General features: G+C 44.1%; 1 protein-coding gene across 1 annotated transcript; it reads left to right on the top strand.

Annotated features, from left to right (window-relative positions):
• The first annotated feature begins 8,741 nt into the window (after nucleotides 1-8,741).
• LOC125998932 (dentin sialophosphoprotein-like) lies at nucleotides 8,742-11,225 on the top strand. Its single transcript, XM_049766952.1, has one exon. The coding sequence runs from the start codon at nucleotides 8,742-8,744 to the stop codon at nucleotides 11,223-11,225; it is 2,484 nt and encodes an 827-aa protein (XP_049622909.1).
• Nucleotides 11,226-13,413: the final 2,188 nt, after the last annotated feature.

Genomic DNA, 13,413 nt, shown 5'->3' with positions numbered 1-13,413 from the left:
CATGTCACATCCAGCCCACGATGCGGATTACTTCCCCCATGCAACGATATTAGCCTCTATAGTCTCATTGCAATAGTCCAGGTAAAGGGAGGGTACCTTGGTGACCCCTCCTTGGGTGTGTTAGAGGCCCGTGCTTTCTATACCCTGTAGGGCAGTCCTCCCCCCAGTGTGTTGTCTGGACAACTGTCCCCATAATTATGGTCCTGAATGCCTCTTCCCCTTTGGTTATTGGGCCAAAATGAGGTATAGTGTTATGGGACTTACACTGGCACCTCAAGGCAGTGTTGAGCTGCTGACTTCCTCCTTCTTACTTGCCTTAATTGATGCTCCCCATAAGATGTTAGTCTGGACACATTCTCTTAGAGACCCTACTGATATTTGGGTCAGAAATCTCAGCTTAACAGAACTCCCAAAACTCTGCCTGAGATCTCCATTCTTAGCCTCAGGGTTCAGCTCCCTCTGAGCTGCTATATGACTTCCCTGACACATGCTTATATCCTGCAGAGAAAATCCCTCTCCCCACATTCGGGGGGGACTCCCTTCTTTACAAACATAAAATGAGGATGCTCCTGGGGCAACTTCCCTATCCCAGAACTCGAATCCATGGGTTGGCATCCACTTATTTTAACACTTACACTTTAGTAGATCTTGTGGTGTATAAAGAGAAACACCAAACAAATCACATCAGACAAAGTTTAGGGGAGGGGTCCCAAGGGTAACAGTTTGACCCACAAATGGCTCCCAGACACAGTCTGGGTAAGAGGGTCTTTATTCTTGCTGGTCGTCCTGCAGTTACTGCACAATCACGTCTGCAGTCAGAAGGAGCACCAGGGCTATCTGCCTTCTGTCCTGGTCCTGTGAGCTGAGTCAGCTGGATATGCAGGGGGTACAACATAATCAGTCTGTGACTCTACTGCAGAGGAAAAGGAAGTTTTTCCTCTTCCTCCTCCTCCTCTTCCTCCTCCTCCTCCTCCTCCTCCTCCTCCTTCTTCTTCTTCTTCTTCTTCTTCTTCTTCTTCTTCTTCTTCTTCTTCTTCTTCTTCTTCTTCTTCTTCTTCAATCCTGCAAATTAAACTGCTCAAGTGTGTCGTGGTGTATATTCATGGGACCTAGGCAGCCTTATTGTGACTGAGTCATTGTCAATTCTCTCTCGGGAGAGCCCCTAAATGCGTGGGTCTGGAGTAGAAGGTAGAGATCGCACAACTGTAATAAAGTTTAATAATTGAATCCATCTGTCAAAAAGACCTCCACACTTGCCAGCCACTTTGGGAGGGCCACCTTTCAAAGGAAATGAGCTGTAATTATTTCTTTTAATCCCTAGTTTTATCATTGGTAATATCTCTTTAGGAAAAACTGTTATTTAAAATAAAATATTAAAAAACATATCAAAATAAAATATGTTAAAATATTTTAATTGGGTGAAATCTTTTTAGAGATAAAGAAGGGGTCAAGAAGGACATGAAGTATTATTAAACTTTCTAAAGCTAAAATATAATATGTGTTTTCCCTTGGAGGTAATAGAAGATTCTTGGTGAAATAAAAGATTTATAGCCTACTTTCAGATAGGCACTGTCACTATTAGCAAAAGAAGCTAATAGAGACATTCTTTATTAAATTAATTTATTTGTTTATTTACTTATTGGAATTTTTGCGGGTCACACCCGGCAGTACTCAGGTATTAGTCCTAGTTCTGTCCTCAGAAATCTCTCCTGGCAGGCATATTGTATGCTGGGATTTGAACCACCATCTGTCCTGCATTGGCTGCGTGCAAAGCAAATGCCCTACCGCTGTGATATCTCTCTGGACCTAGTAGATAAATATATACATAGTTAGACACTGATTGAAAACTAGTAAGAATAAGACAAAGTAACTTATCTAAATTTATGGACACAAATAAATGTTCAGGAATATAAGAATGGATACAGGAAATTTCCTTATGCATGGGTAGACATAGGGATTATGTTTGGTTTGATCCACAGGCCTCCCATATGGTCCACGAAGCTAGGACAATTTCTGAGTGCATAGTCAGGAGTAACACTTGAGTATAACTGGGTGTGGCCCAAAATCAAGTAAAACTAGATAGATAGATAGATAGATAGATAGATAGATAGATAGATAGATAGATAGATAGATAGATAGATAGATAAAATTAAAAGGTATTAACTTGAAGCTGGAGCTGTGGCGCAAGTGGCAAGTAATCTGCCTTGCATGCACTACCCTAGGACAGACCTCGTTTCGATCCCTGGCTTCCATATTGCTCCCATAGACAAGAGATATTCCTGAGCATATAGCTAGGAGTAACCCCTGAGCATCACCAGGTGTGGCCCAGAAACCTATATATATATATATATATATATATATATATATATATATATATAATAAGTATTAATTGGTCCTGACCTGAGGTCACTAGACCTACCTTAAAAGACAGCTACTATTTGTGACAGTTCTTCGATAATGATAACATAACCTGAATTATAAATATCTTGGAGTTCCATCAGGCTGAAGTCTCGTTGATAGAGTACACAAGAGAAAATGGAGCACATAGAAACAGATCTGATAGGGAAAAATGGAATGATCCCCATTTGCAAATGACATGAAAGTTTGTGTTGAAGATCCTCACCAAAGCTCTTCTAGAACTGTCTATACAAGTAGCAAAACTTCGAGATAAAATATACTGAAAACAACTGTGAGGTATCAGGGCAGATTGCATTTTAGAATTCTTCTGACTGGACTTGACCCTGAATGATTCAATGGCTCAGCACTTGGATAGATATGGCATAAGGATTTTACAAAACAAAACTTTCTCTACTATTATTTTTCCACATCACCCTACTTTTAATACTTTATATATTTTTGGAATATCACTTAACCTTTTAATTAAAGAGCTTGTGGTAGGTCTTTTTCCCCTCAGGCTGGCCATCTTAACAAAGTTGCAATTTCTTTGACCCTTCCAACAACTGACTACCATAATAGTAGTGTTAACCCATTTTTTCCCAGCTGGAAACTGGAGCTCATGAAACATAAGCAGGTTGCTTCATGTTACAAATCCACATGTCAGGATTCTATCCTAGTTCCAGCATGTGGTCCTGAATCAGTTGTAGATTCCTAAAAATCACTCTTGTTTTGTTTTTCACAATAATTTAAAAATAATTTCCATATCCATCCATGTATACAATATATTCAGACTTCATTTTTTCTGGCAGTTGCATAGAATTCCATTTTTTGTATGCACCATAGTTTCTTTGGCCACTCATCTTCTGTCAGACATCTGGGTTGTTTCCAGGCTGTACCTATTGTACATAGTGCTTCAATGAATATAGGTGTTCAGACGTCATTTTTTTCACATCAAATAATTGTCATCACTTTTATTTCTGGTGAAGATATCTAAGGTCCTCACATAAGGAACATTAATGTACATAATACAGGATTGTTGACAATGTAGTGACAATGCTCTAAATTAGTTCTCTAGGAGTTACTCATGTCTCCCCTTCAGCAACTATTTCCCCAATTTCCTCCCTTCCCCAGCTCCTGGTAACACCATTCTACTCTCTAGTTCTACAAGTTTAGGTTTTTAGGTGCTGCATAGAAATGGTGCCATACCATAATTCACCTTTCTCTGACTAATCTTATTACAATTCCCTCAAAGTCTATTGGTGTTGTTACCAATACTGCAGGATTTTCTTCTTTAACCTGGATGAATGACATTTTCTTTTCTTTATTCACATCCCCACTGAAGCATTGGTTCCCCCATTAGGCTGTCTCCTTATTTGGACTATCGCAAGACACGTGTCTTATCTGCTCTACTCATGTTCTGGCTAAAACTTTTTGAGGGAGCAGCATAGTTTTTCCACATGGAGAATTGGTAACTTATTTGATGGACTCAGCAATTCAAGTCAGGAAATTCTGCTTATCTCAGTTTAAAGCAAAGGCAGAAATGGGGAGTAGCATTTTTGGCCATGTCATATAAATCAAAAACTAGTGGAAACATGAATTACAAATGCACTAATGTCCCTCTAGCAAATGTAAATGTCCTTGAAGTCAGGGAATGAGCCTGTGACTCAACTAGATCGCAGCTCTGTGTGGCCGTGCAGAAGGAAGTTTTGTATTGTGTTTTTGTGGTCCTAGGTTATATTCCTAGGAGTGGTATAACTGGATCCTTTGGAAGTTCAATCACCAGTTTTTGAGGAATCTCCATATTGTTTTCCATAAAAGCTGGATTCGATAGCATTCCTACCAGCAGAGAGATAGAAACAGAATAGCCTCACTCTATGTTGGGAATAAGAAAAATAAAAGACATTGTTGTAACCATACCCAGAGACAATAGAGATGATAAGCAGTATAATGGGATTAGAGAGATATTATTGAGGGTACAGAGCTTACCTTCCATACCACCAACCCAGGAACTTATTCTCCCACACCTCTGAGCCTACCAGAATTGATCCCTGAGCATTGAGCTTAAAGGGTGTATGCCCCTTGTCCTAAAGAGTCTGTATACTCAATACTTCTGTCATATAATCATGGATATATAAATAGCTCAATCAGAAAGCAATGTACATTTTTATATTTATACTTAGTCTGTACACTGAGAACTGGTTTTAAACATACACATGAAACCATCAATAGTGTTTACTCTTATGGACTTGAATTGGAATGGGGCTGGAGAGTAAAGAGATTATCTCATAATTTTATTTTTAATTACTTTTTTGATTTGTTTGTCTGTTTTGGGGGGGCACAACTGGTGCAGCTCAGGTGTTACTCCTGGCTATGCGCACACCAGAGAACGAATCGAGGTCTGTCCTGGGTCAGCCTCGTTCCAGCAAGGCAAATGCCCTACCGCTGTGCTATTGCTCTGGCCCCAGGAGTGACCCAATTTGGTAAAATAAAGCCGTTGTACCCAGATCTTCCCATTCTCCATTCTGTCCCCTATTCCCAAGAACTGCTCTTTGGCTAAAGGAAGTTCTTGTGTTTAAAAAAACTTTTTTTCTTTGTCTACTGTTGTGTTGTTTCACCTTCTTTTTTCCCTTCGTTTCTGAAAACCAGGGTGAGAGCATCCAGAGGTTACTCTGCCCATTTTGGCGTATTTTATTTTTTCCCCTAGTTTATTACTTTTCTCTTCTTCAAACAAAATTACATAACTTGAACTATATAGTCCCCCCTCCCAAACAGAGCGGTGGGAAATAGGGCAGGAATAAAGACCAAACAAGTGTAGGATCACAAAATAGAATCCTAGACACAAGGGGACCACTTATTCTGGCAGCCCCGGGGGTGAGGGAGGAGGATATGGGAGGTCGGACGGGAACGGAAGTGGAGGGAGGACAGTTGGTGATGGGAATTCCCCTGATTTTATGTTAATATTTAGCTAAAGTATTATTGTCAATGATATGTAAGCCACTATGATCAAAATAAAAATCATATTTACAAAAAAAACATTTTTGTTGGTTTTTTTTGGGGGGGGAGCACCCGGTAGCCCTCAAAGATTGGCTCCTGGCGCTGACCTCAAAATTTGCTCCCAGCAGGCACTGGGGACATGTGGGGAACAGGAAATCAAATCTAAGTCCATCCTGGGTCAGCCACGCCCTATCGCTATGCTACGTTCCAGCTCCAAGGAACTTCTCATTTACCATGCAAAACCGCAATGTCTGCGAGGCAATGGACACAGTTGCACAGTTCCTTAGATGCTTCGTGAGATCTCGCGGGACTGCAAAAGGGGCGTGGGCACACGAGATCCCAGACACCATATAAGGAAGTGACCAACGGTTTAAAGGTCACTGTGGGGGAGGCAATCGCTGTATCTGGAAGTTCCCAGTTGTTCTCGCGTCCCCTTGGGAACTGAGCTTTGGCAACTGCAGGGATTAGAGGCCGAGCCCTCTGAAGTGTCTGAGCCTATTCGTGGATTTGGTGAGGGGGACTCAGAAATATTATGGGGGCGAATTAAGTTGGGCTCCAAGAGAAATAGGTGTGTGAGTGGCGGGGCGCAGGCAGTAGAACAGAGCCACAGAAAATGATTAACAGAGAAGGTCATAGGGGCATGCCAGTGTCATTGAGACGGACATTAAAACCTTCAATCAAGTCTTTGAAGTTTTCCTTCCCACAGTGTCCCAAATTGGCCACAAACAGCTGGAATTCACCTCAGTGAAACACATGCTCCCTGTCTTCTGACATCGCCAGAGTCCGTGGGCCAAAGGGAACGGCTGGACAGGTACCTGAGGACCCTGGTGAGATCTCCCGAGATTACAAAAGGGCCGTGGGCACTTGAGATCCCACCTGTCATAGAATGCAGTGTCCAACGGTTTTCCGGTCTCTGGGGGGTGGGGGACAGACTCTCGCATGGACTGGTCCCAGCCTGTCTAGCTTGCCCTCAGACAATGAACTTTGGGCATCCCCTCAGACACTAAAATTCAGGAACTTAAGAATTATATTACAAGCACTCTAAAGGGACTGAGCCTACTCGTAAATTTGGTGAGGGGACTCAGAAATATTATGTGAGGGAATTAAGTGGGGCTCCATTAATAATAGTAGTGTGAAGGCTGGGGGGAGGTTCATGCAGTTGAGCAGAGTCACAGAAAATGAGTTTACAGTGAGGGACATCCTGGATATATGCCAGGGTCATTGAGACGGACGTCAAAACCATCTATCAATTGTTTTTCTTCCCACAGTGTCCCAAATCGGCTACAGTGTGAATTCACCTCAGTGAAACGCACTGCCACCTGACTTCTGACATCACCAGAGTCCACAGGCCAAAGGGAACTGCTGGACAGGTACCTTAGGACCATGGTGAGATCTCCCGAGATTACATAAGGGCCGTGGGCAGTCGAGATCTCAGCTGCCATATAAGGCATTGTCTAATGGTTTTCCGGTCTCTGGGGGACACGCTTTCACTGGGACTAGTCCCAGCTGGTCTATCTTCCCCTCAGACAATGAACTTTGGGCGTCTCCTCAGACACTAAAGTTCAGGAACTGAAAAATTCGAGGATGAGCACTCTGAATTGACTGAGTCTACTCGTGGATTTGGTGAGGGAGATTCAGAAATATTATGTGAAGGAATAAAGTGGGGCTGCACCATTAATAGTAGTATGAATGGTGGGGGGGCAGGCAGTCGAGTAGAGAGCCACAGAAAATGAGTTAACAGAAAAGGACATAGGGAATGCCAGAGTCTTTGAGACGGACTTTAAAACCGTCAATCAACTCTTTGAAGTTTTCCTTCTCACAGTGTCCCAAATCGGCCACAAATAGCGGGAATTCACCTCAGTGAAACGCACTGCTCCCTGTCTTCTGATATTGCCAGAGTCCACGGGCCAAAGGGAATAGCTTAATAGGTACCACAGGACCCTGGTGAGATCTCCCGAGATTACAAAAAGGCCGTGGGCACTTGAGATCCCACCTGTCATAGAAGGCAGTGTCCAATGGTTTTCCGCTCTCTGCGGGGTGGGGGACAGACTCTCGCATGGACCACTCCCAGCCTGTCTAGCTTGCCCTCAGACAATGAACGGTGGGCATCCCCTCAGACGCTAAACTTCAGGAACTTAAGAATTATATTACAAGCACTCTGAAGGGACTGAGCCTACTCGTGAATTTGGTGACTCAAATTTGGGACTCAGAAATATTATGTGAGGGAATTAAGTGGGGCTCCATTAATAATAGTAGTGTGAAGGCTGGGGGGAGGTTCATGCAGTTGAGCAGAGTCACAGAAAATGAGTTAACACTGAGGGACATCCTGATATATGCCAGGGTCATTGAGACGGACATCAAAACATCTATTAACTGTTTGTTTTCCTTCCCACAGTGTCCCAAATCGGCTACAAACAGTGTGAATTCACCTCAGTGAAACGCACTGCCACCTGACTTCTGACATCACCAGAGTCCACAGGCCAAAGGGAACTGCTGGACAGGTACCTGAGGACCCTGGTGAGATCTCCCGAGATTACATAAGGGCCGTGGGCAGTCGAGATCTCAGCTGCCTTATAAAGCAGTGTCCAATGGTTTTCCGGTCTCTGGGGGACACACTTTCACTGGGACTAGTCCCAGCTGGTCTATCTTCCCCTCAGACAATGAACTTTGGGCGTCTCCTCAGACACTAAAGTTCAGGAACTGAAAAATTCGAGGATGAGCACTCTGAATTGACTGAGTCTACTCGTGGATTTGGTGAGGGAGATTCAGAAATATTATGTGAAGGAATAAAGTGGGGCTGCACTATTAATAGTAGTGTGAATGGTGGGGGGGCAGGCAGTCGATTAGAGAGCCACAGAAAATGAGTTAACAGATAAGGACATAGGGGCATGCCAGGGTCTTTGAGATGGACTTTAAAACCGTCAATCAACTCTTTGAAGTTTTCCTTCTCACAGTGTCCCAAATCGGCCAAAATTGCGGGAATTCACCTCAGTGAAACGCAGTGCTCCCTGTCTTCTGATATTGCCAGAGTCCACGGGCCAAAGGGAACAGCTTAACAGGTACCAGAGGACCCTGGTGAGATCTCCCGAGATTACAAAAGGGCCGTGGGCAATTGAGATCCCATCTGTCATATAAGGCAGTGTCCAATTGTTTTCTCTTCTCTGTAGGGCAGCGATTGCTGTGGCAGGAAGGTTCCAGCCATCTGGCGTCCCCTCAGACACTGACCTTTCAGAATTGACTGATTCAAAGACCGATCCCTCTGAAGTGACTGAGGCTACTTTTAGGGTTGGTGAGAGAGGAACCAGAAATATTTGGGGGGAATTACGCGGGGCTCCAACTTGCAGACCAAGATGACCAAGGTTAGTAGAAGGAAGGATGAGGGTGGCAGGAAGAAGGGCAAATCTAAAAAATATCAGAAGGCAATGGATCATCTCATGGGGCAGTGCCATGATATTGAGGTGAACATCACGAACCCCAATCAGCAGTTCCATGCTGTCCGTGGCAATAGCTCCAAAATCAACCACCTTCAGAAAAGTTACTATCGCTGTTGGTGGCACTGGCGCTGGCAGTGGCAGTGGAGGTGGCGCTGGCCGTTTGGGCTAACTGTCAGAAGATGCCGTTATCTGAGGTTAAGGAGGAAGAAAGCCCCAAGAAAGAGGAAGGCGGCAGCAGCCCAAATCTCCAGCCATCACAGACACGGGGGCTCGGCTGAGTCTCCCAGTCAAGAAAAGGTAGAGGCTGAGGGCTCCCTTGTTTTGCAAATGTCTCCTCAGCAAAAAATGTGCAGACTTGAGTCGGCTATCCACCTTCACAACGCCAGTGCCAATGACTTTTCCGGGTCACCAGAATACCAGGGCAAGGAACCCATGGAAGGGACTTCAGCAGCAGGAGCCTCTGTGGATGCCCAGAAGTGCTCCCTGAGCCTGCTGCCCAAAGGCGACCTTGTCCTGGAAGATGAGCCAACTAAAGATGCCAATGAGATCTCATGCATTTCTCCAGAGGAATCCCACGAAGGTCCCAGATGCAGACAATGCATCATTACCACGGAAGAAGGCGACTTTGTCATCCAGTTTGGAGACTCTGACCCGGCGGACACTGTGCAAAGCCAGGCTGAGGCCTCTGATGTGCTCCTGGGTTCCTATGCTGCAAGGATCGACAGCTACAGTGCTGCTGAAGGCTCCATTATCACTATAGATTCTGACACAACCGATGACTCTGCAAACAGGCATCGTGGCTCCACCCCCAGCTTTGCAGGTTCAAGTGCAGCCACAGATTCTGATCCCACGGATGACTCTGCAAACTGGCATCGTGGCTCTGATGCCAATGAGATCCTGGGCTCTGCTCAGGAGGAATCCCAGGAAGGTTCCAGATGCAGACAATGCATCGTTACCACGGAAGAAGGTGACTTTGTCATCCAGTTTGGAGACTCTGACCCGGTGGACACTGTGCAAAGCCAGGCTGAGGCCTCTGATGCGCTCCTGGGTTCCTATGCTGCAAGGATCGACAGCTACAGTGCTGCTGAAGGCTCCATTATCACTATAGATTCTGACACCTCCGATGACTCTGCAAACAGGCATCGTGGCTCCACCCCCATTGCTGCTGAAGGCTCCATTGTCACTATAGATTCCGAGACAACCGATGACTCTGCAAACAAGCATCGTGGCTCCACCCCCAGCTTTGCAGGTTCCAGTGCCGCCACAGATTCTGATCCCACGGATGACTCTGCAAACTGGCATCGTGGCTCCACCCCCAGTGCTGCTGAAGGCTCCATTGTCACTATAGATTCTGAGACCTCCAATGACTCTGCAAACTGGCATCGTGGCTCTGATGCCAATGAGATCCTGGGCTATGCTTCTCGGGAGGAATCCCAGCAAGGTACCAAATGCAGACAACGCATCGTTACCACGGAAGAAGGTGACTTTGTCATTCAGTTTGGAGACTCTGACCCCGAGGACACTGGGCTCAGCCAGGCGGAGGGCTCTGATGCCAATGAGATCCTGGGCTCTGCTCAGGAGGAATCCCAGGAAGGTTCCAGATGCAGACAATGCATTGTTACCACGGAAGAAGGCGACTTTGTCATCCAGTTTGGAGACTCTGACCCGGTGGACACTGTGCAAAGCCAGGCTGAGGCCTCTGATGCGCTGCTGGGTTCCTATGCTGCAAGCACTGACAGCTACAGTGCTGCTGAAGGCTCCATTATCACTATAGATTCTGACACCACCGATGACTCTGCAAACAGGCATCGTGGCTCCACCCCCAGCTTTGCAGGTTCCAGTGCCGCCACAGATTCTGATCCCACGGATGACTCTGCAAACTGGCATCGTGGCTCTGATGCCAATGAGATCCTGGGCTCTGCTTCTCGGGAGGAATCCCAGGAAGGTACCAAATGCAGACAATGCATCGTTACCACAGAAGAAGGCGACTTTGTCATTCAGTTTGGAGACTCTGACCCGGAGGACACTGGGCTCAGCCAGGCGGAGGGCTCTGATGCCAATGAGATCCTGGGCTCTGTTCGGGAGGAAGCCCAGGAAGGTTCCAGATGCAGACAATGCATTGTTACCACGGAAGAAGGCGACTTTGTCATCCAGTTTGGAGACTCTGACCCGGTGGACACTGTGCAAAGCCAGGCTGAAGCCTCTGATGCGCTCCTGGGTTCCTATGCTGCAAGGATCGACAGCTACAGTGCTGATGAAGGCTCCATTATCACTATAGATTCTGACACCTCCGATGACTCTGCAAACAGGCATCGTGGCTCCACCCCCAGCTTTGCAGGTTCCAGTGCCGCCACAGATTCTGATCCCACCGATGACTCTGCAAACTGGCCTCGTGGCTAAAACCCCAGTGTTGCTGAAGGTTCTAATGCCACCACAGTTACTGGGACCACCGATGACTCTGCGAACTGGCATCATGGGTCCACCCCCAGTGTTGTTGAAGGTTCCAATGCTGCCAGATTCTGGGACCACCAATGACTCTGCAAACAGGCATCGTGGCTCCAACCCCAGTGCTGCTGAAGGCTCCAATGCCACCAGAGATCCTGAGGTCACCGACGATTCTGCAACCTGGCAGCATGGCTCCACTGCCAGCCTCTCTGAAGGCACCTGGTTGAGTGCCTACGCCATGAGTTCCCTGCTAAACCCTCTCTCTGGTCTTTGCAGGGTGTGATCCTCTTTCTCAACAGAACAGGGGTCCCTCACCTCAAGGCGCTGGTGGATCTCTGCTTGAAGCTCAAGATGAATGGGCCTACCCTGATGTTGCTGGACCACGAGGTGCTCATTGAATGCATGGACATCAAGGTGGGCCCAGCTCTGAAGCTGTGCAATTTCATCAAGTACCTCAAAGAGGGTGATAGAGAGGAAGCTAGGGATAGGTGCTCAGGTCAGGGAACAGGCCGACCTTAAAGCAGTCAAATCCTGCCTATATCTAGGGATTTCTGATGAATGGTATATTCCTCTATAAATAGGATTGATTCAGGCTAGATTAAGTTAGAGATTATGGGGTAGCAAGGATGGCATTTAAGTACATGAAGAATTTAGTCTCTTCGTTTTAATAGGTAAATTAGGTATACTAAGTATTTCTTAAGTACTTATTAAATATAATATTGTTTGAATAGTATTAGGTACAATTATATTAGGCATAATAAGAATTTTATTAAATAGTTATTCCTTAATATATTAGGCATATTGATAATCTCGTGAGTAGTGATGATGTATAATATGTATATTAGGAAGAGTAAGAATTTTATTAAGTAGTTTTCCTTAACTAGATTAGGCATATGACATATTTTCTTGAATAGTGTTTAATTATAAGTATATTTGGCATAGTAAGAATTTTATTAAGTAGTTATAGATTAAGTATAGTAAATAATAAACTTAACTAATAACAGAAGTTAGTATACTTTAGTAGTAATATTAGCATTCCTTACTTTTAATTAGAGTCATAAAGTACTTTACAAATATAGGACTTAGGAAATAGAGCAAGTAGAGAAGTACTTCTATTTCTGGTCAGCTTGATAGATGTGAAGAACAGAATATTGACAGACTAACCAAGTGCACTTCTTTCTCTGAGATGATAATTGAAATATGCCTATGTGTTTGATGCCAGAAATGGACTCATGCAAATATTATATTCTAAAAATTGAATATCTATGCAATTTGTTTCACTTAACTTTCTTCGTATTTGCTAATACTTAAAGGAGAAAAAAAGTGTCCTTTAAAGAAAAACCCCTTTCCAAAGTGTTTCAGAGTGGCTCTTACTGGATTTTTCATTGCATGTACGATTACATAGACTTTCATGCAACACACTCCACTGTAGTCGGTGCATTGATTCAGTCTAATATTCTTTTCTACCAAAAAAATAAAAAACCTCATAGCAGTGCTGACATATATTACCCAAGCTTGAACATTAACTAGGCATTCATTGTTTGCATTCCTCTGTAATGGCCAAATTCATGTATCAATTAGACTATGACAATGTGTTGACAACGGTGATAATACTTATAAATTTGTTGCAAGCAATTTTGTGCACTTTGGTGGTGGTGGTGGGGGTGGTTTTGATATAACAGTGTGCACTACACCCAAATTGTTTTCTTTGTACTATCAGAGTAAAGTGTTTGTAATGTTGACATTTATGGTCTTAGTGTATGCAAGTTTTGGCACTTTACTGGTGGTGAGGTGAAGTTACAAGGTGCATTATATGCAAAAATTTTGTTATTTCCTAAAAGACCAATAAACAATTTATTTGGAGAAAGAATGTGTATTTTACTTTGAGACAATCAATTGTACTTGATAAGCAGAAAACAACTACTAAAAGATTTCAAAGATGTCTACATAATAAATTAATATAGAATATGAGATAGAACAATAAGTGTGCTCCCTCAAAATTTTATAAATTAAAAATTCTTACCTAAATCTGAAGTAGAATAAATAATAACAATCTCCCAAGTTTTATTTGATAATATAAATAATCCTCTTAAATAAAATTGGTCTAATAGCTCAGAAGGCTCTAAAATTATTTGGACTATCA

Source organism: Suncus etruscus, chromosome X (assembly GCF_024139225.1).
Source record: "Suncus etruscus isolate mSunEtr1 chromosome X, mSunEtr1.pri.cur, whole genome shotgun sequence".
NCBI classification, from domain to species: domain Eukaryota; kingdom Metazoa; phylum Chordata; class Mammalia; order Eulipotyphla; family Soricidae; genus Suncus; species Suncus etruscus.
This window is presented reverse-complemented; position numbering and strand designations above follow the sequence as displayed.